Source organism: Lynx rufus, unplaced genomic scaffold (genome assembly GCF_022079265.1).
Source record: "Lynx rufus isolate CCGP_SWC_20201006 ecotype Redwood Valley unplaced genomic scaffold, mLynRuf1.p SCAF_3, whole genome shotgun sequence".
NCBI classification, from domain to species: domain Eukaryota; kingdom Metazoa; phylum Chordata; class Mammalia; order Carnivora; family Felidae; genus Lynx; species Lynx rufus.
Window position 1 is genome coordinate 158,775,138 of NW_025814845.1, and position 24,592 is coordinate 158,799,729.

The window sequence follows — 24,592 nt, forward strand, 5'->3', positions numbered from 1 at the left end:
GGTCAGTGGGGCTGGGGCTTGTGTTGGGACTGAAGTGTTTGAGGGGTGTGTATGACTGTGTGTGTGTGTGTCTGTGTGTGTGTGTGTGTGTGTGTGTAGGGCTATGTGTATGTGTGTGACTCATGTAGTGCACGCATGTGTGTGAGGTGTGTGTGATTCTGTTGTATATGTGTGTATGGTGTGCATGTGACTGTGTAGAGGTATGGGGGGGTGTATGTGGGTCTCTGTGACTGTGTGTGCTGTGCACGCCTGTGTGTGAGCTGTGTGTATGGGGGGGTGTGTACGTGTATGAACATGCACTGTGTTGCCAGCCCTGATTTTCCCACACATCCTTTCTCACAGAGCTGTGACAGTTGCATACATAGAGATGTCAGATGACTGTGGTTTCCCCTGCTGAGCTGAAGAGCTGTATTCAGAGCTGTCTGTCTTGAATAGAGTATGAATACTCTAGCTGACAGTATCAAATCCTAGATTTCCCATGTTCTTTACAAAGCAGAGAGATTTTTTTTGATGCTACATTATTTATCAGCATGAAAATAGCTCTCCAGGAGGAGAATAATCTTGAGAGGAGCATGCTCACTTTTCTCTTTTGCAGTCGATAACGTCACCGCTCTTGGGTTTCCCTCCCTCCCTCCCTCTTTTCTTCCTCTCCCCCATACTTTTTCCCTTCACGCATTTGAAAACCCTCTATGGAAGCTGAATCATTTTGTTTCCTTTTTTGGTCATACTTGAGCTTTCCTCCACTTTCATCAGGCAGAGGCTGGGGATGTGTGAAACAAATCAGTTCCTTGCATTATGCTGTCTGTAATGTGCCTGTTTTGTGTGTCGATTTCAGAGAGGCCAAGTTCCCTTGGCCTGTCTTGCGGGTACTGAGAGCCACTCAATAGAAGTTTTTGAATGAGTGAATTTAATTGAAGTGTAGGTGCTGGAAATAAAACAATTCTGCATATCTTATTTGAGGGGGAGAAAATAAAAAACCAAAGGGAGAAAAGAAAGACTCTAGCACAAGGACACTTCAATAAGTATCTAAGAATTAGGGAATTTCTTTAAATTTGGCCGTTGGTGGTGTTGGCGAGGGAGAGTGAATTCTGGGAACATCTGAGGCCCCTTTTTACCAAACAGATGTATCAGGAGCCCTGGAATGAGACTGAAGAATGTTACCACACAAACTCCACAGATCCATTCCTGGCACCCACCAGCCTGGGAAATGTGTCTACCAGCTGTCATTACTTGAGGCTTACAGAGCTTCTTAAATAAAGGGATTATTGAACCAAGAGGCCAGTGACTAATGAAAATGCCCATCATGTTGGCTAATCCCGGTGTGGAGTCACATTTGTGCATATACTGTCTGCTGATACCAGCCTGTGCCCTGGGATGCCTGCTGAACACACTGTAGTTACCATGGTAGAGGCTATTTCTCCCACAGGTGGCTCCTGTGGGCAGCTTTTAGCATGTCTCCCTCCATTAGGATGCTGGATTTTCTTTGGAATCCTATCAGAGGGCACAGGTTTGATACAGGAAATAGGAGAGGTAATGGTGACAGGGTTTGGAGAGGTTGTCAGGAGACATAAGGTGGTTGTGCTTGGGTCATGTGCCCTTTGCAGAACCAGGTGTGGGGGTGGTGGTGTGGGGGGCTGGTTGTGGAATGTGGTATTTAGTCAGGCCTGACTCACTCTCCCACTCCTACATCTGGAGCCAGATACCCAAACCACAGGCCCTGAGGGTGGGAGGGGATGGCTTCTCAAAGAAAATGTGGAGTTTTGCTCAGAGAAGGGGTAGTGATGCCAGGCAGACAAGAATAGGAAATAACTTCTTACAGCTGTCTTGGGCCATTGTGAGTTAGGTGCTGGTGATACAATGGACTCATGAGTCTTGTTGAGGTAATTAAGAATATTTTGGGGGCGCCTGGGTGGCGCAGTCGGTTAAGCGTCCGACTTCGGCCAGGTCACGATCTCGCGGTCCGTGAGTTCGAGCCCCGCGTCAGGCTCTGGGCTGATGGCTCAGAGCCTGGAGCCTGTTTCTGATTCTGTGTCTCCCTCTCTCTCTGCCCCTCGCCCGTTCATGCTCTGTCTCTCTCTGTCCCAAAAATAAATAAACGTTGAAAAAAAAAATTAAAAAAAAAAAAAGAATATTTTGAATATGAGAAAATAGTAAATGAAATTCAGTCCACAAATGCCATTTTGAGGAGGAAATATTGAACTTGTTTTTGATCAAAAAGCTTTATGTCTCGGGATGCCTGGATGGCTCAGCCAGTTAAGCATCTGATTCGGCTCATGTCATAATCTCATGGTTGGTGAGTTTGAGCCCCACATCAGCCTGCTTCGGATCCTCTGCCCCCCCACCCACCCCTCCTCTGCTTGCTCTTACTCTCTTTCAAAAATAAATAAACATTAAAAAATATTTAAAAAAAAAAAAAGCTTTTTGTCTCTAGTTCGGAGGTTAGAGACACATTTCCTGTGTAGAGAAGGAGGGTCTCCTGTGTGGCTGCTTCTCACTGGAGGGCACACAGATGCTGGACCCACCCCCAGAGTTTCTAATTCTGTAAGTTCAGGGTGGGGCTTGAGAATTTCATTTCTTATTCTGAGGTGATGCAGAGACCAGCCTACTGGTTTATTTATTTAATTTTTAATTTTTAATTTTTTAACATTTATTCATTTTTGAGAGACGGAGGCAGAGTGCAAGTAGGGGAGGGCAGAGAGAGAGAGAGAGGGAGACACAGAAATCCGAAGCAGCCTCCAGGCTCTGAGCTGTCAGCATAGAGCCTGACGTAGGGCTTGAGCTCATGAGCTGTGAGACCATGACCTGAGCCGAAGCTGGACGCTCAACAGACTGAGCCACCCAGGTGCCCCAGAACTACTGGTTTAAAGCAGAGGACTTAAGCACTCTGTTTACCAGAGAAAGAAGGAAAGGAAGGGAGGGTGGGAAGAAAGGAAGTCGGCAAGTGGTTCAATAAATACATTCAAATAAGTAAATACATTCAGACTTCATTTAGCAATCAAATGTGTTCAAATAAAACCAACAGTGGCATGTCATTTCCACCTATTTGCTGTAGTGTAGATTAACTGAACTCAGTGTTGATTAAGATTTAGAGAAAAGGCTGTCTCATACACTGTCATTTAAAAAGGTAGATTAGGGGTGCCTGGGTGGCTCAGTCAGGTAAGTGTCTGACTTCGGCTCAGATCATGATCTTGAGGTTCACAAGTTCTAGCCCCAGGTCAGGCTCTGTGCTGACAGCTCAGAGTCTGGAGCCTGCTCTGGATTCTCTCTCTCTCCCCACCTCACTGCCCAACCCCCCCCCCCCCCCGCCCCATGCTCTGTGTTTCTCTCTCTCAAAAATAATAAACATTAAAATTTTTTTTTAAAAAGGTAAATTGGTACAACAAATTTTGCTATGTGCATCAAGATATTAAAATGTGTTGTGATACTACAATCCCATTTCTAGAGTTTTAACTCTAAGAAGTCATTGTATGTGTGTGAAAAGATGCGTGCATAGGGTTATTCATCACAGTTTCGTTTATAATAAGGGACAATGAACCCCTAAATATCCCTCCATGGGAAACAAGATAAATGTCGTAGACACAGAGAAGCTTATCACTGCAGCAAAGAGAGAGCAGAACACTTGGGTTCTGCAGGGTCAGGAAGGGCATTGGTTGCACATCCTGGTTCCCACCCCCCACCCACCCTCCCCCAGGGAGCAGAGATCCTGATGAAACAGGAGAAGCAGGGATGAAGTCCTCACCTCTAGCAGAGGACAGCATGGTATTTAAATCCCATTTGTGTAACAAGTGTCTGTCTGTCTACCTACCTACCTATCCATTCTCCTAAGTACATGCTTGTTTATATTCACCAGGAGTATTTGGAAGTTTTCGTCTGTTCATTTGGTCATCAAATATCAGACAGAACAAGACAGACAAGGTGCTTCGTGTTCATGCAGCCATGTCTAGTTGGGAAAGACAGATAATAAGTAGAAAAATAGAAATAGTTTCATTGCAGATGTAAAAAGTGCTTTGAAAAAGATAAAAATGGTATATTGCTCACCAGCATTTTAACAGTGGCTGTTTATCAAAAGCACAACTGTAGGTGAGTTTTCCTTCCTTCTTTGTTCTTTTTTTGTGTCATCAAAAATGCACCTTTTCAAGCACCATGATCTGGCGGGCCCCCTGGACAACCTATGCCCTTCTTACTCCACCCATCTAACCTGGACAATTCCGCCCCTGGCTGGCCTAGCTTTAGCCATACTTGCTCCAAAGCAGAGGCTCCTCTGCCCTCTGCCAGGATGCTGTTACCCCCACACTTAACCACATTCATCCCTCAGGCCTCAGGATGTCACCTCCCTGATTTATCACCACTAATCCCCCCACCGCCCCTGGCCTTTGTCATAGTCCCTGCACTTTTCTGATACAGCATGCACAACCGTTTGTAAGTTACATATTTATTTTTTTGCTTCCTAAACTCACTAATGTGCAAGCTCCGTGTGGACAGGAACTAGATCTGTTTTGTCATGTGTGAAATCTGTGGAATCATTGAATGAAAGAATGAACGTATGGATTACTCCCCTTAATAAAGGTATTTAAAATGCTTTATAAAATAGTTCAAGCTGCCTTTTAAAATAAGATGAATGTTGGGGGGCAGGGAGTTGTATCTCTGTTATACATATGAAGTGTGCATATGCTTTAGGATTGAGGAAAAAGCCTAGAATTCATACTTCTCACCCAAAAGGTTATGAGTCCTCGTCATACAAACTTTGGTGCCTGACTGCACCTTGGGCAATCCTTAATGTCTCAGGGACTCATCTGATCATCTGAAAACAAGGATATTCAGCTCAGTGATCTTTCTCAAAGAAAGATCCTTTCCATCTAAAAATTCCTGTGGTTCTGTGAGATCTAGGGTGGATGCTTAGGTTTGGAGTCACTGACTTATCATTTGTTCAGAAAACAATTTAAAGCAAATACATTTTACTTAGTGGTTATCTATGCCTTGGTGAAAGGAAATAGAAAATCCATTCAGTATTACTGTATCTTACATGATGAGGTACTAAGAGCAGTTAAGGATAACTTTGCTTATGGTAGTTCTGAAAGATAACTGAGTCCATAAGAAAATAGTTTCTAAAAAAATATTTTATGGGTGAGTACCAGCAATTATTATTAACACCAGTTGGTATTAAAGCCAAAGAACAACAATGATTATTTATAGAATGTGGGTCAATTATTTTTGTAAAAAATTTTTAAGTGTTTATTTGAGAGACAGTGAGAGAGCAAGCAGGGAAGGGGCTGAGAGAGGAGAGAGAGAATCCCAAGCAGGAGCCACAATGCCAGCACAGAGCCTGATGTGGGGTTCGATCTCATGAACTTCGAGATCATGACCTGAGCCGAAATCAAGACTTGGACGCTTTACACTCAACCAGGTCCTGGGTCAATTATGATTTTAGCCTTTGAATTGGCAAAATACTCAGTTATTATATAGTATTTCTGGATTTGTAAAATCATACTATCTTCAAGAAAACCTCCTCAAAGAAGATTATATCCTTTGTACAATATCCAAATCCATTCTGCCTGGAAGATCTGGCCTTTGCAGGAAACTAAGCATTGACTTTGTCGTCCCTTCAGCTTTTTCGTCTACACCTGTCATCTTTAAAGATACTGCTGCCAGGGGTGCCTGGGTGGCTCAGTTGGTTAAATGTTCAACTTCTGCTTGGGTCATGATCTCATGGTTCCTAATTTGAGGCCCACATCGGGCTCTGTGCTGACACTCAGAGCCTGGAGCCCGCTTCGGATTCTGTGTGTGTGTGTGTCTCTCTCTCTCTCCCCCTCTCTCTATCCACTCCCCCCCCCCCGCTCACTCGCTCTCTGTCTCTCAAAAAAATGAATAAACGTTAAAAAAAAATAAACTGCTGCCTAATTTTCCAGAAAGGAAGTATTACAACTCAAGTCATTACAGTAAGGAGAAAGGTGGGCTCAGTCCTGTTTTCAGAGTAGTTAGACCACCTCATCTACATGGCAGGCTTGAGTCTCACAGTTGGGGAATTTTCTGGCCGTAAGAAAAAGACACCACTGAAGGGGCACTTGGTGGCTCTGTTGGTTAAGCATCTGACTCTTGATGTCAGCTCAGGTCTCGAATCAGGGTTGTGGATTCAAACCCTGTGTTGGGCTCTGTGAAAAAAAAGAAAAGAGAGAGATACAACTGTGATATAAGATGAATTTATTTTTATTTTTATTTTTATTTTATTTTTTACATTTATTTTTAAGAGACAGAGTGAGACACAGAGCACAAGTGGGGAGGGGCAGAGAGAGAAGGAGACACAGAATCCGAAGCGGGCTCCAAGCTCTGAGCCGTCAGCACAGAAGCTGATGCGGGGCTCAAACCATGAACTGTGAGATCATGACCTGAGCCCAAGTTGGTCACTTAACCAACTGAGCCACCCAGACGCCCCAAGATGAATTTTTGAAAGAAGCAAAATGTAGTCCTTCTCACAATGATCTGGAATGAAATTTAAGGCAGGTTCTTCCATATAGCCAGCTGAGGGAGTTTGAGATGCTAAGATGCCCCAAAAGAGGTTGTATTGTGAAGGGGGAGGAGAGGCTGCTATAGCACCAAGAGACTCAACCGTCCAGTAGCACAAAGATGGACTTTTGTTTCTCTCTTATGTAACAGTCCTCAGGTGTGTTAGTCTAGGGCAGCAGGCCGCCGTGCTCCAGAGGTCAGCCTGGCGTGGCTCTGTCCGTCTTGTTCCACCATCTCCCGAGTGTGGTCCTGGTCCACACAGTAGAAGCTGGCTCAGCACCAGACCACAACATTGGGCAAGGGCAAGCACTTTTCTTTTTAAAGACATCGCCCCAAAGTTGTATCTGCCACCTAGTTCACATCCCACAGGCCAGAACGAAGTCACAAGACCACGCCTGGCTACAGAAAAGGCAGGGAAATGTGGCCTCTACTGGGTGGCTATGTGGCCCATGGAAACTCAGGGGATTCTTTTACCAGAAGAAACAAGGAAATAATGGCTGTGGGGGGAAGTTAGACTCTGCTACAGTGGTTGTGGAAGTTCAAAGGGTAAGAGTGCATAACGCACACAGTGCTGAAGAAGGATTACATGTTTTCTTTTTTATCTTAATTTTTTTTAATGTTTATTCATTTTTGAGAGAGAGAGAGCATCAGCAGGTTAGGGGCAGAGAGAGAGAGGGAGACACAGAATCCAAAGGCTCTTTAGGCTCTGAGCTGTCAGCATAGAGCCTGGCGTGGGGCTCGAACCCACAAGCTGTGAGATCATGAGCTGAGCTGCAGTTGGACGCTTAACTGACTGAGCCACCCAGGCGCCCCTGCTTTTTCATCTTAATTAAAGTTATATATGTGTGGTGTGTGTGTATTTGTACAGAAGCAATAGAACCATGAGGTATATGTATCACACTTCGTATAGGAGAGAACTTTTAACGGTTTTATCAGGCTTCCAACAGTTAAAATTTTTCATTGCCTTTCAGAAGACAGAGGAGGTCAGTGAGACCCCTTCCCTCAGTCTATCAATGTTTTCACTTACCAGGTTGAAGTTTTGCTGGATACTCCAGAGCCACAAGGATCACTTTTGCCCTCTGGGTGGGGTTGAATTTACCACGAAGCTAATGAAGCTTAAACTTCAGGACCCCCCACTTGGGTAGGCCCCCTCCAAGGTCTCCAGAGGGGCCCTATCATTGTGTTCAGAGCTCCCCATATTCTTAAGCTTCCACGTAACTGGGAAGCTTATGTACTGTTACGTACTGTTCCACGTAACTGGGCCTTGGAATTCTGCCCCATGCCTCCATACCCCACTGAGCCCTGCCACAGTTCCGAATTTTTCCTAGATGGGAAGAGTCTGCTACCTAGTACAGTAGGCCCGTTTTACTCACGGGGGATACATTGGGTACCTAAACTACAGATGGTACCAAACCGTGTATACACTATGTTTTTTCCTCTACATACCTATGATTTGTTTTATCAGTTAGGTACAGTAAGAGATTAACAACAATAACCATAAAATAGAACTATTATAACATCATACTGTAATAAAGTTAAGTGAATGTGGTCTTTCTCTCAAATATCTCATTGTACTACACTCACCGTTCTTTTCTTTTTTTACTGTCTTTTTTAAAATTTACATCCAGTTAGCATATAGTGCAACAATGATTTCAGGAGTAGATTCCTTAATGCCCCTTACACATTTAGCCCATCCCCCCTCCTACAACCCCTCCAGTAACCCTCTGTTCTCCATATTTAAGAGTTTCTTATGTTTTGTCCCCCTCCCTGTTTTTATATTATTTTTGCTTCCCTTCCCTTGTGTTCATCTGTCACCATTCTTTTCGATGTGAGATGATAAAATGCCTATGTGATGAGATAGAGTGAGGTGAATGATGTAGGCATTGAGAGCTAGCATTAGGCTGCTATTGATCTTCTGACCATGTGTAAGAAGGAGACTCATCCCCTTCCAGGCTATGGTTGATCGCGGGTAACTGAAATTACAAAAAGACACATGGCAGATAAGGGGGGACTCCCAGAGTCCAGTGTACCCCAGCAACATGGTTTCTCAGAAGATGCCACTCCAAAGGAAGTATCCTAAAAGGAGAGCACCCCAAAGACAGGGATGTTAAAACTGATTCTTTTGCATCTCCCACATAAAGTGCACCTTTGATATCTGACCCAATTTTTTGTGTCCTTGAGGACACTCATATGTATCAGTAGGAAGTCCCTGGGAAAATCTCCTTTTTGGTGGCGCCTTGGCTCCCCAGGAATGAGGGTGTCCCTTAGATTAGACCCACAGGCTGCCCACTGGTACCCGTGGCTCTACCCTTCTGCGTGTCACCCAAGCTTGCCTCTTGTGTTAATCCCTGGCAGGTCTGGGTTCTCTGTGTAAGGGCCCTTTTGGTTTAGAACTTCCCTGTACCTTTTGGAGGAAGAAAAATTTTTGGTTCTACTTTCAGATTCAGAAATTAATCTTTAATCAGCCTAAAGCATTGTTCCTGGAGTGGAGCTTGACTGGATACGGGGACGAGGCAGGGGGAGATGGGTGTAAATACAAACACACACACGCACACACAATTTTGCATGTAATTTCAAGGAGATCACAGTCTTCTGAAACCCTTCTTGCTAAGCTCAGATACAGAGTCCCTACTCTAGAAGTTGAAAATGTATTCAACTTGACCTGGTTTTTAAAAAAAGCCATACTAATACCTTCCTCATAATAATATCCTCCAATACTATGGGGCCAGAGGGCAGGGATTAGAGGAGATAATTCACGTAAAGAGTGCTTAGCATAGTGTCTGACACATAGCAAGCAGTTATAATTGCTCGTTTCTCTGTTGAGGTTTGGATGATCTTAATGATTTTCATGAGAGCCTTAGGTAATAACAATACTAGCTTTGGGTTGCTATTATTTTCCCCAGCCTGTCATTTGCTTTTTAATTTGAAGGCAAACATTTAGAAGCTTTACTCTTATGTGGCCAAATCTGCAATCTTTATTTTGTGTGTGATTTCATTAATTACTTGGAAGATTAGACAGTCATCCTTTCGACAGAGCTTTGACAGATTCTGTTGCTTCTGGGTTTTTTTTCTCCCCATGGTTTGATTTTTATTATTTAGACATCTAATCCATCTGGAATTCGTCTTGGTATATGTTCTGGGGTAAGGTTTTCACTTGATCTTTTTCCCCATTGCCAACCACTTACTCTGCAACCACTAATTAAATATCCTTTCCTTCCCCACTGTATTATAATATCTTCTTTATCACATAATACATCCCCATATTTGGTAGTCTCTTTTTCTGGGCTTTCCATTCTGTTTCACAGAACAAGGATATGCCTATTTTGGCATAAATGTATCCTAATACCTTGTAGACCCAATCCCCTGTTTGAGTCTGTTTTTTTTGTTTGTTTGTTTATTTTGTTTTTTAAGAATCTAAAATATGCTCACTTGTTTCTAAGTAAATTTTTGGAAAACATTGACAAATCCCAAGGGAAAAAAAAAACCCTAAGAATTTTTATTGCAATTGCATTAGACCTATGCATTAATTGGGTAATGTTGCCATCTTTAAATATTTAATTTAACCAACTTGAGACTTTGTAACATCTTTCCATTTATTCAGCTACTTGGTTAGCTTTTGTTTATTAGTGAAGAAAATGAGTGATGTGTTAACATTTGGAGTTTTAAAAAATTTTAACATACACAAAAAGGACAGGTTTCCCTTCTCCCCACTTTGTGGTATAACAGGACATATAAAAGAACATATTTTCCTTCAGTTTTCACACACATACAGTTTCAGAACCCAAATATGGCAGTTACATTTTTGCTTTAAAAAGGTAAAGGTCAGGGACACCTGGGTGGCTCAGTTGGTTAAGCATCTGACTCTTGGTTTCGGCTCAGGTCATGATCTCTCGGTTCATGGGTTTGAGCTCTGCGTCGGGCTCTGTGCTGACAGCATGGATCCTGCTTGGGATTCTCTGTCTCCCTCTCTCTCTGCCCCTCCACACTCACTCACTCACTCTCTCTCTCTCTCTCTCTTTCTCTCTCTCTCAAAATAAATAAATAAACTAAAAAAAAAAAAAAAGATGAAGGTTGGTGGTATATCATGTCAAGGAGTTTGCTTCTTCCTTTCCTTAGAAACACAGGAAGATTATCAGTCACAAAGAGTTACTGTCATGAAATCCCCACCCCCCACCCCACATCCCAGAGTGAGGATTTACATGGAGTGGGTACCCCAGTTATTTTGGGTATTCCCTTCTTGACCCCCACCCCCATGAATCTCTGCTGTCCTTTCCAGTTGTCCTCCCTCTCTATTACCTTTCAACTTCTTAGTGACAATGTTTCATAAATTGAAAATGGGGACATGTATTTACAAGGAGAGCAGGTAGAATATTTGATATCAGGATGATCTCAGAAAAGCCGGGTCATGTGGTCAGTGTTCTTCTAGTGTTCCAGGTGTATTATCTGGGAGATTTATTTTAGAGGTTGGGTAGAGGAGAGGGGAGGGAATAAAATGGCTGCAGGAGTAGGAATATTATTCTCTTTCGACTTCCTAAATTCCTTCAGTCTCTTTAACTCAAGCCTTAGATTCCACCCTCTGCCTAACCTAGGTAAATGAAGTAAAGTAGATCTCTCAAATTTGGGGTAATGTTCATTATTAGAAACTTAAATTCATAAACAACTTAGAAAGGGTTTCAGATGGTTTTCTTGTCTGAGGCTTAACATGTAGCACTGCCTGACTCAGAGGGTCCACTTTTCTTCATGCCTAATCTGCCGGAAAGGAATACAAATTCAACAGAAGAAAACTAAAAGTGCTAAATCAATAACAGTAATTTTACAAGATTGCCTACCTGTTTAACCGACTCTGTAATTGCAATAATGCTGTTTAGCAGGAAAAACCACTTTTATCTCCTAGAATGGAAGGTATTTCTAAATTTAAAGAGAGTTCACTGCTTTAATTGGATCTTTTGTGTTCATTTTTGGCTTCTTTTCAACTTTGGGTTTGTGGTAGTTGGTGGGAAGAATTAGGGATAATATTGGGGTTATTTTCCTCACTTGGAATGAACAGACCTAATTCTGCTTCTGTCTTTCATACTCAACAACTGTTTCTCTAACCCTCTTACATCCCAGGGCGGAGCTAAAGTGAACTTTCTCATAAAGTCAATAAACATACATTCATGCTGTCCGATAGGGATGAGAGAGAACTTCATAGAACTGGCTCTTAAATGATACTAGTTCAGTGTAAACACCATAAAATATATTTGTTTTTTTCCCCCCACCTCCCACTGAAGGCTATTTAACTGCCATGTGGCAATTCTGCCGTCGGTCTGATCCTGACCCAGGTTGAAAAGCATACTTTCTGGGAAAGTCAGACTTTACTTTTGTGATATGGTGGACCTGACAAGAGTTGTTCACCAGCAGAAAGCCTGGACAAGGGTCTCTGAGCAGGCCCTAGGTGGGGAGCTTGGCCAAGTATTTAATGGATACAGTTTAGATCCCTTTTAATCTTTGTAGAACTCTGAAAGAGTATTAACTAAGAGTAGCCAGACATAAATCTGGCTTTTCTTTAAAAAAAAAAAATTAGGAGGTTCTCTTAGGGCACCTGGGTGGCTCAGTCGGTTAAGCATCTGACTTCAGCTCAGGTCATGATCTCACGGTTTGTGAGTTCAAGCCCCACATTGGGCTCTGTGCTGATGGCTCAGAGCCTGGAGCCTGCTTTAGATTCTGTGTCTCCCCCTCTCTCTGCCCCCGCCCCACTGGTGCTATGTCTCTCTCTCTCTCTCTCAAAAAAAATTAAATAAGCATTAAAAAAAAAAAAAGAAAGGAGGATGTCTTTATGATATAATGTGCAGTGTAAATATGTAGTATGAATTCTGATTTGGGAGTATTTGGGTAGTGGAGTGAAGATTGTAATTCTACAGGTGATTATAGCCTCTAGGTAAGAACATCTCATCTTGCAGTGTTGAGACTGTAACATTAACGTATTTGAATACGTCAGATGCCCTTATCCGCTTCATGTGATGTTGCCTCGTGCAGACATCAGCATGTTGTTGCCTGGTTAGACCGAGGTGGGTCAGGAAAGCAGGCCTCCTGCTGGCAGTGGCACTTCTCTGTGGCAGAGTGAGGTATTCTTAGTTGTGGCTTTCATGCCGGGTAAGCAGGAAGCAGGGACTGCAGCCGCAGTATATTGAGAGGAGTGTCTAGATTACGGAATGGCAAGCTACCTCGTGGCTGCGAAGACATTCTGCTTTCTTCCAGTCTGATACAGCGCCAAGAGTACTGACAGGAGACTGGTGTTCTAGATTCACTTCTGGCACCAATTAGCTGTATGACTTCAGGCAGGTGGTTGCCTTTTCTGCTTCAGTTACGTCATCTGCAAACTGAGAATAAGAAAACCTGCCCCGCTACTGGAGAGAAGGATTACAGGGATCAGATTGATCTAGGGTACTGTTAAACCATTACATCTTAGAGACCTCCTGAGGATGTTTACCTTGGTGAGTGAGGTGAGAACATTCAGTGATCAGGTTGGTGGGGCAACCACGTGCAGGGGAATTCCCTGCCACGTCTTGGAACCTCATCCAGCAAACAGCTCTCAAAAAGCAGGGCTGGGGAGTGGGAGACAGTCTATGGAGGTTCCACTGAGGCATGTCAGCCTAGCTGCTATTTGCCATTTCAGTTTCACCCAGGCCGGTGCTTTTTCTAAGTGCTTCAGAGCTGCCCAGCCATTTTGGTTACATCATCAATCTGGCATCTAATCTTAGTTGCATGGGATGTGTCTCTCGCTCACCAGATTCCTAAATTGTGAGAAAATACAGATATGTTGACGGGTTTGTCTGCCTGCCTGACCTTTTGGTTTTCTCTCTGCCTACTTCATCCCTAATTCCCTTGTGCCATCCTGGTCCTCCTGCCTTGCCTCCTCCACTCCCTCCACATCATTTCATAACCGATGCTTTTTCATTTCACTGGCTGGCACAAACTCGGTTTCCTTAGCAGTGGTTTTCTGGTCCTTCCACTGTCAAAGTGTTCACATCATGCTTGAGCTGCTTACAACTCTGATGCTTCCTGAACAAGTGCAGTGACAGCTAAGGACGTGAATTTCAGTTCTGCTTCTTTACCCTCTAGGGGAGAGGCTGTCCACTTTCTCTAGGTAGTTTGGGGCAGGGAAATTGGGTCCCAGTCTTCACTACTTCCCTTCCATCCCCCAGGTTGTTACCAGAATGATCTAAATGATCTAAATGGAAATGTTATTTACTTGCTCAAAGCCTGATGACTCCCCTCTGCCCATCCAGGCTCGGGGGCTACCCGGACACACAGATGGCTTTGTTTTTGTCCAGCACCATGTTGGCCTTCACAAGGTTCAAAATGATTTAAATTAGTAAGAACATTAAAGATAGGAAGATGGGTTATAAAACCCATGGTTTGGGTTTTTCTCGAAAGACTGGTAGATGGCAATGCTGGGCACCAGGAACTTGGTAGCGCTGCCCCTTAGCCACAGCAGTGTTCTCCAGATGACACAGCTGCCACTCTGGCCTTGTCACTCCCTTATGTTACCTAGGGAGGTTCTGGTGTTTGACACCTCCCCACCCCGTCGCCCGCTACAGGATCAAGTTCAACTTGAGTACTTGAGTTGAGATCAACTCTTTATGAGGTATACAGGATCCATACCAATTCCTTTAGGCCTCAACTACATCTGCCCCCCACCTCCTGCCCCATGCCAGGCTTTCCCAGAATAGCTCTGCTGTGAAATGCTATGAAATGATTAGTTGTTTGCCTGTTTGAGTTTGCTCACCCGTACATTTTATTATTTTTTTAAACGAAGAGACCCATCCTGCAGATCCCTCTGGAGCATCCATTACAGGCAAGGGATGTGCCTGGCTTGGCCACACCACAATTGTGGAGTGTTTCAAGGAAGTTACATTTTAGATTTTCATGGCCTATTGATCTAAAGCTTCAGTGAAGGGCAAGAAGAGAGGAAGGAACAGATGGGTTTCTTTCTGTGGTTTCGGTTGTTTCCAAGACAAATCCGTTGCATTAGGTTACTTGGTCGTGTATTTGCAGACATTCTGCTCTCTGAAGCTGAGGATAGCAGCAAAGTGGCTTACCTTGGTTGGGATATCTGTTTTCAAACATTGCCCATTCTTTCCCAGAATTACAGGAAAATTGATATGTCAGTTAGCCTCATTACTTGAACTTCTAGACAATAAAATAAGTTCAAGTTATTGAGTAATTACTTCCTTTATCGCTGTTCACATCAAGTCTAGGAGCTTGCAGTAGAGTGATGTTCAGAAAACTAAGCATTTGCTTCTCCAATTTCAAGAAATGGCTGTATAGGTTGGGCTTTATCTTACTGGGGTCATTACTTGCTCCAAGTTCCATTCTGTGCTGGTTCCAAAACTTGATTTCCCCAGGAGGAGTCAGGCTTTTGGAATTTATGTCATCCTACTCAAACTCATAAGATCTATCTATAAACTACAATATCCCTTTTCTGTTTATTTACTGAACACCTATTGAGTGTATGGCCCTGTCCTAATCTCTGGAGAAACAAAAATAAATCACAAATATGATGTGGTCCCTGCCATTTAGAAGCTTATGGTCTAGAAATGGGACAGATAGGTAAACAAATACATTATATCATATGCTAAGTGTAGGGTGACCTTACATCCTGGGGACATCCTGGTTTGTGCTTGCTGTCTGGTGTAACTATTTTTTTTTTTTTTTAATTTTTTTTTTCAACGTTTTTTATTTATTTTGGGGACAGAGAGAGACAGAGCATGAACGGGGGAGAGGCAGAGAGAGAGGGAGACACAGAATCGGAAACAGGCTCCAGGCTCCGAGCCATCAGCCCAGAGCCCGACGCGGGGCTCGAACTCACGGACCGCGAGATCGTGACCTGGCTGATGTCGGACGCTTAACCGACTGCGCCACCCAGGCGCCCCTGGTGTAACTATTAATAGTGTCCCCTTTCGAAACCATCTAAGGGCCACAGTAAAAGTTTCTTTGAGAGGTTGGGGTATAGAGATGGTAGAAACAGGAGAAATCAGCCTGCTTTCTCAGACTAAACACTTGAGTTGGGTATTGAAGGAAGTTTGGGAAGTCAAGGTCTGGGAGCTCGAGGTGGGGGTAAGGGGGTGGGAATGTGCAGAACTCTACAGGAAAAAGAGAAATAGTTCCAGCAGCAGCAATTAGTCCAAGCTCATCATTGTTTCCCAAATTTATCCTGTGAAAAAAAATTCTGCAAGATACTTGGTAAAAATTCAGATTTCCAGGCCCTGGTGGTGATTTGAGTTAGTATTTTTAAAGAAGCACCCCAGATGATTCTGGGACATAGTGAAAGTTCAGAACCAATTCTCTACTGATTATGGCTTAGGAATACAAAGGGCTGGGAGTAATGAGGAACAGGAACAGCAAGATTATAGCACAAGTCACCTATCAACCAGGTGGGATGCCCTCAGGTGGGAAAACCCTGAGGTAGAACTAGTTGGAAGACATTTGCAGTGGAGCTGTAAGAAACGGACAGTTTGGGAAGTATGTCAGTGACAGTGGGGATGCAGAGGAATGAAGATTTGAGAACTACCCAGGAAAAAGAATGAACAGGACATAAGAAGACATAGGTGCCAGTTACTAATTTACATGGGGTGGGGGGGGGGGGGGTTGGTAATATTATTTCCAGGCAACAAAACACGGGTCAAATCCAGGAACCTGGGGGACTTTATAACCTGAAGGTTTATATGATGAGCCATAAACCTAAAAATACAAAGAACTGGATAATGTTGGGGTATATTTCATGACTTAAAAAAAAAAAAAAAAAAGACTCCTGCTTACTCCCCATCCTTGTAGTCTCCAGAACAATCCTGACAGTTGTGTTTCTCTCTGGAAAGGAGCTGGATGAATTCTAAAGCATCCTGACACCCTAATCCTTTTATCTAGACTTCAGGCAAACCTCTGCCTTTCTGTTATGGTAAGACTAAGTTATCTTATGGTAAGATAACTACCCTGCCTTATCTTACAGTATATTTGCTTTTGTTTTTGTTATCAAATGTGTAAGACAGTCATGACTCCTCAGCATGACTCCCCTTTTAGGGGAGACTGTCTCTTGCAGTTTCAGCATGACTTTGTTCCTAAATTCTGAAGCTGCTCTCTCTGTGAGAACCTGCAACCACCTCACAGATTCACGGCGACTCTGGGAAATTACAATAGTACAAGAAATGCCTTATCCAGGCAAGGAGATCATGAAACCTGGTGTTTGTGGTTTGCGTCTGCCAGCTTCCTTGGTGCATTGGAGATTCTGAGGCGAGCAATCCCTAAACGGAAAATGAAGAAAATCCGAGGAGAGCTCTTCTATTTCCTTCTGCTTTCAAACATAAAGAGGGTTTTTATTTTGAAGGCTGCCTTCACCAGGCCTGTTGGCATACTTCTGAAGCAGTAAACGAAGTCAGAAATCAAAGATTTAGACGAAGTTATGAAGAGAAAGCCTCAAAAAGGAGAATGGGAAGCCGATCAGGCTGTAATTTCACAGGGGTAATTTAGCACCCTTTACCAAAGACCTGGCCCCAGAGCGTCCAGGAGTGCGGTTTGGGGAGGGACAAAGCATCCACAATTCCAGTCCTTGGCTCCTCTTGTAGCATTGCTGAGGAATTTCCAAATCCTGGGAGTGGTAGAGTCGGAGGTGAATAGGCCGAAATCTTCCACGCTGTCAATGTCAGGGAGGGGTAAAAAGAACAGGCAACTGCGGCCTCAAAGTTTTGTTTTTTTTTTAATAAGGGGCTTCACTTCTATGCGATCTAATGTCACAACGCCATTAAGTCACAGTAGCAAGATGAAAAAATAAGGGAAAGAGGAAAAGCCCAGCATGCACGGACCCAGGAAATGGATCTTCCCAGCTCCCGCCGCTCGCTGAGCTGTTGGGGGCGCCTGGGTGTCCTGCCCGCCCGAGTCGCAGCGGGGCAGCCCCCTGCCCGCAGTCCGGGCGCTACCAGCACGGCGCCGCGGCGGGGGGATCGGGCGGGAGCGCCGCGGACTTCAAAGCCCCGGCGCCGCCTTCGCCCCCGCCCGCGCGCGCGAATAGTACGGTCCAAGGGGGCGGCTCCTGGGGCGCGGCTCCCGCGGCAGCTGATGCGCGCCCCGCCGGCCGGGAGGCGGGAGCCCGAGACCCCAAGACCCGAGCCACCCGGCGCCGCGGGCCGGGGCCCTGAGGAGGCCCCAGGAGAGGCATCTTCCCGGCGGGAGTCGCCCGGCGCGGGGGTGGCCGCGACCGCACCGTTGGGGAAGGAGGACGAGGAGGAAGCGGCGCTGACTGCCGGCCGAGAGGAAGCGCTCCACCCGGGCCCCCGACGGCGCTCGTTTAACCACATCCGTGCCTCTGCTGGAAACGCTTACAGGCGCCTGTCACCCGTTCCCTCCATTTTGAAAGGGAAAAAAGGCTCTCCCCCTTCCCCTACTCGTAGGAGCTGGAGCCGGAGGAGCCGCGCTCATGGCGTTCAGCCCTTGGCAGATCCTGTCCCCAGTGCAGTGGGCGAAATGGACCTGGTCCGCGGTGCGCGGCGGGGGCGCCGGAGAGGACGAGGCCGGAGGGCCCGAGGGCGATCCCGAGGAGGAGGACTCGCAAGCCGAGACCAAATCCTTGAGTTTCAGGCAAGTACACGCATCCCTGCCGAGATGCAGACGTGCTGCCATCCATCCATCTGCGGCTCATTCTGTGTGCGTTGTGTGTGGTCGCTCACCCGCGTAACCATTATCATGGCAATGCTGCGTCCCTGCCCGTAACCGGGTCCCCGCTGTGCATTCGAAAGTTCAGGATGTTTTGTCCGGTATTACCTTTCCTCCGTTTCCTTATGAGCTTTCAGAACCTAACCCGGAATCTGCAGTCTTCCCGCATCCCGGTCTGCTTCAGTCACTTTCTCTAAGCTTCGATCCCCCAGCCCCCGCCCCTACACACAAGAGTGTCATTGATCACACCGGTAGAACTTGGGGCCCTCCCTGTGGAGAAGAAGTCGCTCCCAGGCCCTCCTGGTGTCCCCTTGTGGCCCGAAAATGCAGCCTTGGTAAAGAAGGTCGCGTGATGACAGGCCCCTGGCAGCTGGTGAGAAATGGTGGTCTTTGCTGAGCTGCCACCGAGTGATTGAGGAAGGCAGGTGACAGCATTCTCAGCCTCAGGCCGAGTGAGTTCCAAACAGGTAGAGGCCTGCCAAAGGAAAAGGCATCATGGCGAGAGCTGGCTTAATTTTAGGGGGAGAGGGCAGTCTTAATTTTTAAACCTATGAGAAAGGATTCTTGTTAGAAAAGGAGTCTGTTGGAAAGCGTTTTTGGGGGGATGTCAGAAGAAAGGATGACCTCAGAAATAAATGGTGATGAGAAAAGCTCCGGAGGATGGAGGAGATATTCAGGGAGACAGGATGCCAGACAGAAGGCAGAGGAGGGCCCTGCGAGAAAACCCGCAGCAGCTCCCACAGGCCAGTCCTTGCTGAGGACTAGTGGGTTGTAAAGTTAGGCAAAAATGCTGGACTTTAGCCTTTTCGGATATGTAGGTTGTAAAGGGTGTCGGAAATACCGTTGAAAGTGGTAATTCCTCATTTTTCCCCCTTGGCAGCTCGGATTCAGAAGGTAATTTTGAGACCCCTGAAGCTGAAACACCAATCAGATCACCTCTCAAGGAATCCTGTGATTCATCATTAGGATTGGCAGCACCGGGGGCCAAAACCCAAGGTAAAGGAAAATTTTCATTTTCTGCCTCTTTTGTTTTAAAGTTTTGAGAATGTAAATGAGGGAAGGAAGAGTGTTAACTTAGGACCATTTAAAAAGCTTTTGATCGAGTACTTACTAAGAAAGAGCTGTTTTAAGGCTCCTGGCTTATTTGAAATATTTTTGTTTGTTTTAGGAATATGGTTTTCTTCCCAAGTGGTTTGTACATTTGCAGTTTGAGATTATCATTATCAAACATTCCTGCTGGGCCCTTCCCCCTAAGCCCCTAAAAACCAAAAATGTGTGTAGTAATGCAGAGGTGAAGGTATGTTTAGATTTGGCTTCAGATATTTCTCAGGCTAAGTCACTTTCTTCAGGGGTGTGTGTGGCTGGAGACAAAAATTATATCTAAGAGTGGACCTTTCTAGATAAGAAGGAATCTTAAGCTGTTTCAAAATTGTTCACTTCTCCTTCATCTATATAGGAATGGTGAGCCTCTCAGTCTACCTAAGGAAACCTGGCACAGAGATGGTCTCCTAGCCAGCCCTCAGAGCTCAACCTTGAGCCTGCCCTTCAACTACAAAAGCTTCTGATCCATTTAATTAGTAGAAACCTTTTTTGTCACACAGCCAGTTTTGAGTAAAATTTCACCTGTCCTGATAGAATCTGTTTATCTGTTCAATAGAGTGCGCTGTGATTCAGCAGTGAAAAAGTCTTGCTCTCACTGAGCTAACGTTATGGAGGGAAATGGATCTTTTAAAGGTTAAGCAAGATACACATGTCAGCTTGTCTTAAGTATTATGGAAAAAAATAAAGCAGGGGAAGGAGGTATAGGGTGCATGGGGTAGGAATAAGAGATGCCAAAGGGTAATTAGGCTGAGGCTTGCCAATAAGGGAACTTGAGCAGAGCCCTGAAAGAAGATTGAGGGAACAGCCTTGCAGATTCTTGGGGAGAGAACCTTTCCAGCAAAGGGAATGGCATCTGCAAAGGCCTGAAACAGGACCAGCCTGAGATGGGGTGAGGCCCCATGGTGGGAGGGTTTTGAGGACCAATGAAGAAGCCAGTGTGGATGGAGTGGTGACTAGGAAGGGAACAGTAGGAGCTAAAGTTAGATAAAGGAAAGTCTGGAACACTTTGTAATGAAGCTTGGATTTTCTTTCTGAGTAAGATAGGAAGCCATTGGAGGGTGTGTTATCTCCCCAGGGCTGCCTTGACAAAGTAGAAACCCACAAACTGGGTGGGTTAAAACAACAGAAATATATTCTCTCACAGATTTGGAGGCTAGACGTCCGAAATCGAGGTATCAGCAGAGCCACAGAGCCATGTTCCTTCCTAAGGTTCTAGGGAAAAATCCTTTCTTGTCTCCTCTAGCTTCTGGTGGTGGCTGATACTTCACGGTGTTCCTTGGCTTGTGGCAGGATAACTCCAGTCTCTGTCTCCTTCATTACAAGGCCATCTTCTTCCTGTGTATCTCTGTGCCTTCACATGACATTCCTTTAAGGACACCGGTGATTAGATATAGGGACCCTCCTAATCCAGTATGACCACATCTTAACTTGATTACATCTGCAAAGGTACTATTTCCAAATAAGGTCACATTCACAGGTATGGAGAGTTAGGGCTTCAACATATCTTTTTGAGGGATGCAATTTAACCCATAACAGAGTGCTTTGAGCAGAGAGATCATGTTTTGACATCCTTTTAAAAAGACATGAGGCGCCTAGGTGGCTCAGTTGGTTAATCATCCGACTGTTGATTTCAGCTCAGGTCATGATCTCACAGTTTGTGAGATTGAAGCCCGTGATGGCTTCTGCACTGAAAGTTTGGAACTGGGAGCCTGGTTTGGATGCTCTCGGTCTGTCTGCCCTCCCCCCACTTGTGCTCTCTATCTCAAAATAAACAAATAAACATTAAAAAAAAAAAAAAGGCTACTTAACTGTTGTCTGGAGAAGGGACTCTAGCATGGATGTTGTTCTTCCATGTTTTCTCTTTTCCAGTGTCTGCCAGTGTCATCCTTCAGTAGAGCCAGGTTATCCTGTTAACTAGTTTTTGACTTGATTATGACTTTTTTCTCCTAACGGTTACTGTATTTTATTGCTTCATAACTTCCTTACGGGTTGCTTGGGAAGTCAGGTTCTCTGTGAAAGACTTCATGATGGAGCTGGAATTATTGGTTCACTGATAATAATAATTATTATTACTTTTGTGGTTTGATTTTGCTTTGACTTGGGAGTTGTCTAATGCGTTTCCCCTGCTGAGAATTCAGCCATACTCTCAACACACCCTGGGTAGCCTCCCTCCCTGCTTTTTTTTCCACCCTGGGTTGCTTTTCACCATTGTTTTAGGCAGAGACCGCATGGGAACAGGCAGGTTTATACATTGGAGAGCTCACATGTGGCGCTTAGCTTTGCACACGGAAGATGCACTTGTTCTTCAAAGCTTCCTTTTTCTTCTGTCAAGATTGGCAGATCAGAAGAGAGATTTGAAAGCTGGAAAGAACTATTTTGAAGTTTTCCCATCAAATTTAAGTAACACTCACGAGACCCATAAGTAGCGATTTGAAAGTCTCTTTGAATGTCCCTCAGCTTGGGCAGCTCCCTTCCTCACCATTCTGTCAGCTCCTAGTCTGATTCATCTTGACATATTCTTTGCTAATTGCATAGAGGCTCCTATGGCTCAGACCCCCCAGAGCCATAGAGAACCTATTGTTTGGTCCTTCCTGTGCCACTGACTCTTTTTTTACATGTTTTGGTAACTTCTAGCTCACACTCTTTTTCTCTCTTCTTTTGAAAGATTTCTTTTTAGAGAGTCATGGACCAGGAAAGCTGTGTGGAGTAGGTCATGATTGGAGACCATGTATTTGATGGGGTAATGGGGTAGGGTGTACAATCTAGGAGACTACCACCACATATTAAGAAATCTTTCAATTTGGGGGGCGCCTGGGTGGCTCAGTCGGTTAAGTGTCCGACTTCAGCCCAGGTCACGATCTCACGGTCCGTGAGTTCGAGCCCCGCGTCGGGCTCTGGCCTGATGGCTCGGAGCCTGGAGCCTTCTTCCGATTCTGTGTCTCCCTCTCTCTCTGACCCCTCCCCCGTTCATGCTCTGTCTCTGTCTCAAAAAAAAAAAAATAAATAAAACGTTAAAAAAAAATCTTTCCATTTGGGGTTTTGTTTTATTTTTAATGTTTATTTTAGAGAGAGAGAAAGAGAAAGGGCAAATGGGGGAGGGGCAGAGAGAGAGGGGGACAGAAGATCTAAAGCAGACTCCATGCTGACAGCAGAGAACCTGATGTGGGGCTTGAACACACAAAATGTAAGATCATGACCCAAGCCAAAGTTGGATGCCTAACTGACTGAACCACCCAGGTGCCCCTAGAGCCTTTAAATAATAGGATGATTGTATATCAGCCTGGTAGTATTCTGCCTTTGAGAGCTCCTTCTGCCCAACGTGTAGAGTTAGCCCAGAGTCTTGTTGATGGCCTTGTTACACATACAGAGTAAATATCAAAATACAACCAAACACAGGTCTGACCAGGGAAGATATCAGTGGACCAAAATTCCTGGAGACACATTTCTCGTTGAAGTCTTAACTTCTGAGCTTGGATGGTCCTCTTTCTCCCAAATTGTTGATTATTTGGCTCCTGATAAAGTTAGTCTTTCATATATCTTTGGTTCCAAGACATAGTGGGATAGCAGGTAGAAATTATATAAGACTGTATCATTTTGGGGGATTATTTATGAGTTAGTCAGGGGTTAGAGTTAACATACATAAAAGATACTGGATGGGGCGCCTGGGTGGCGCAGTCGGTTAAGCGTCCGACTTCAGCCAGGTCACGATCTCGCGGTCTGTGAGTTCGAGCCCCGCGTCGGGCTCTGGGCTGATGGCTCGGAGCCTGGAGCCTGTTTCCAATTCTGTGTCTCCCTCTCTTTCTGCCCCTTCCCCGTTCATGCTCTGTCTCTCTCTGTCCCAAAAATAAATAAAAAAAAGTTGAAAAAAAATTAAAAAAAAAAAAAAAAGATACTGGCTTCCTGGTATATTATGGTCCCCCAATGTATGGGCTGTATCCCACCCCAACTTCCATATGATTCTTTGAACGCAGGGAAACATCTACACCTATTTGAAGTTAATTTTCTTTTTATTGGAAGTTTTTGGGGACTTACAGTATCTGAACTCTGTCTTAACACTCCTTAAGACAGAATTGTATGCCATTCTAGGAATGAAACAATGGATGAGGTTGTGGGGATTTTTTTAAGCCACAGACAGAAGCTGGCTTCGGACTAACTGGTAAAATAAAAGTTTAGCCAAAGGGGTTCCTTGAAAATACCAGAGTGGTGGCTGTAATACTGGGGCTGGTAGTTCTGTGTTTGCTATCTGTCTGCCTCCCCCAACAAAGAGTGTTTAAGCTGCTGCTGTTAACTGTTCTTTCTTTTTGCTGGGGGATGTATCAGTGAGGAGATGGCACGTACAGAGGACTTCTGAAAGAGGTACAATCTCAAGTTCATCCCCTCCCCACTTTTTTGTGTGTGTGTGCTTATGGACTATGGTTTTGTCCATTGTCTTAGACTATAAAAGCTGCAGTGAGTGGATGTCCTGTGCTACTAGAAGCTACTAGAAGTCTCCCTGCCACACGTATACCTTTATATGTATATATATATACATATATGTATATATGTATATACCTTTCTTTGAGAAAGAAAATCTTAATTCATGCTGAAGCTCTTGTGTGTGCCCTTGGAACAGCTAGTTAAATCTACCCTGTTTGATATGTTAATTAGGTGCCTTTTCAAAGACTCACTGTAGTCCTCCAGAATAGAAGGAGAGAGATAAACAGGATCAGTCCACAGATGTTTACTGCTGGAGGCCTGGTGGGGAATGCAGAGTTGTTTATTGACACAGTTTTGGTAGTCTCGATCAGGAATCAGCAGACTGTGGCTCACAGACCAAATGTGGCCCTGTCTCTTGCTCTGACCGATTATTGTTTTGTCTGGGAGCTAAGAATTGTTTTCACATTCTTAAGTGCTTGAAAAAAATTGTGACGTGTAAAAATTATATGAAATTCAAATTTTAGGGCCCGTAAGTAAAGTTTTGTGGGAATGCAGCCACACTTGTTCGTTTAGGTGCTGTCTGTGGCTGCTTTCACACTAAAACAACAAGGTTGATTACTTGGAACAGAGACTGTGTAGCTGGCAAAAGCCTAAAATGTTTACTGTTTGGCTCTTTACAGAAAAGTTTGCTGACCTAGATCCACACCTAGGACAATTTTGATAAAAATATGAAGCTTAAGTAATTTGGGCTAACTTTCAAGAAAGCAGCAAGGCTATATACATGATTAATTAACATGAACTGTGGCACCTGGTGCCATTAGTGCAGGCCTGTATGCTTAGGTAAGACTCTAGGGAAAGGCTGGTTTGGGCTGACTGTTTGTCTCCCTTA

At 44.6% G+C, this 24,592-nt stretch overlaps 1 protein-coding gene across 10 annotated transcripts in view; it reads left to right on the plus strand.

Moving 5' to 3' along the window:
• The window catches only part of TACC1 (transforming acidic coiled-coil containing protein 1), a 91,415-nt gene that overhangs the window by 15,056 nt on the left and 51,767 nt on the right, over positions 1-24,592 (plus strand). For 3 of the 10 annotated variants that reach the window (XR_006964425.1, XM_047092059.1, XM_047092060.1), the window contains exons 1-2: positions 17,951-18,111; positions 19,067-19,182. The exons of 3 other annotated variants lie outside the window; for them this stretch is intronic. Coding sequence is in view for 6 of the 7 variants with exons in the window: in XM_047092059.1 (XP_046948015.1) it covers positions 17,951-18,111; positions 19,067-19,182 (277 nt within the window). In the remaining variant the exon portion in view is untranslated. Of the gene's footprint in view, positions 1-17,924; positions 18,112-19,066; positions 19,183-24,592 lie in introns of those variants that run through there. 4 more of the 10 variants (XM_047092063.1, XM_047092064.1, XM_047092061.1 and 1 more) reach the window with 2 other exon arrangements.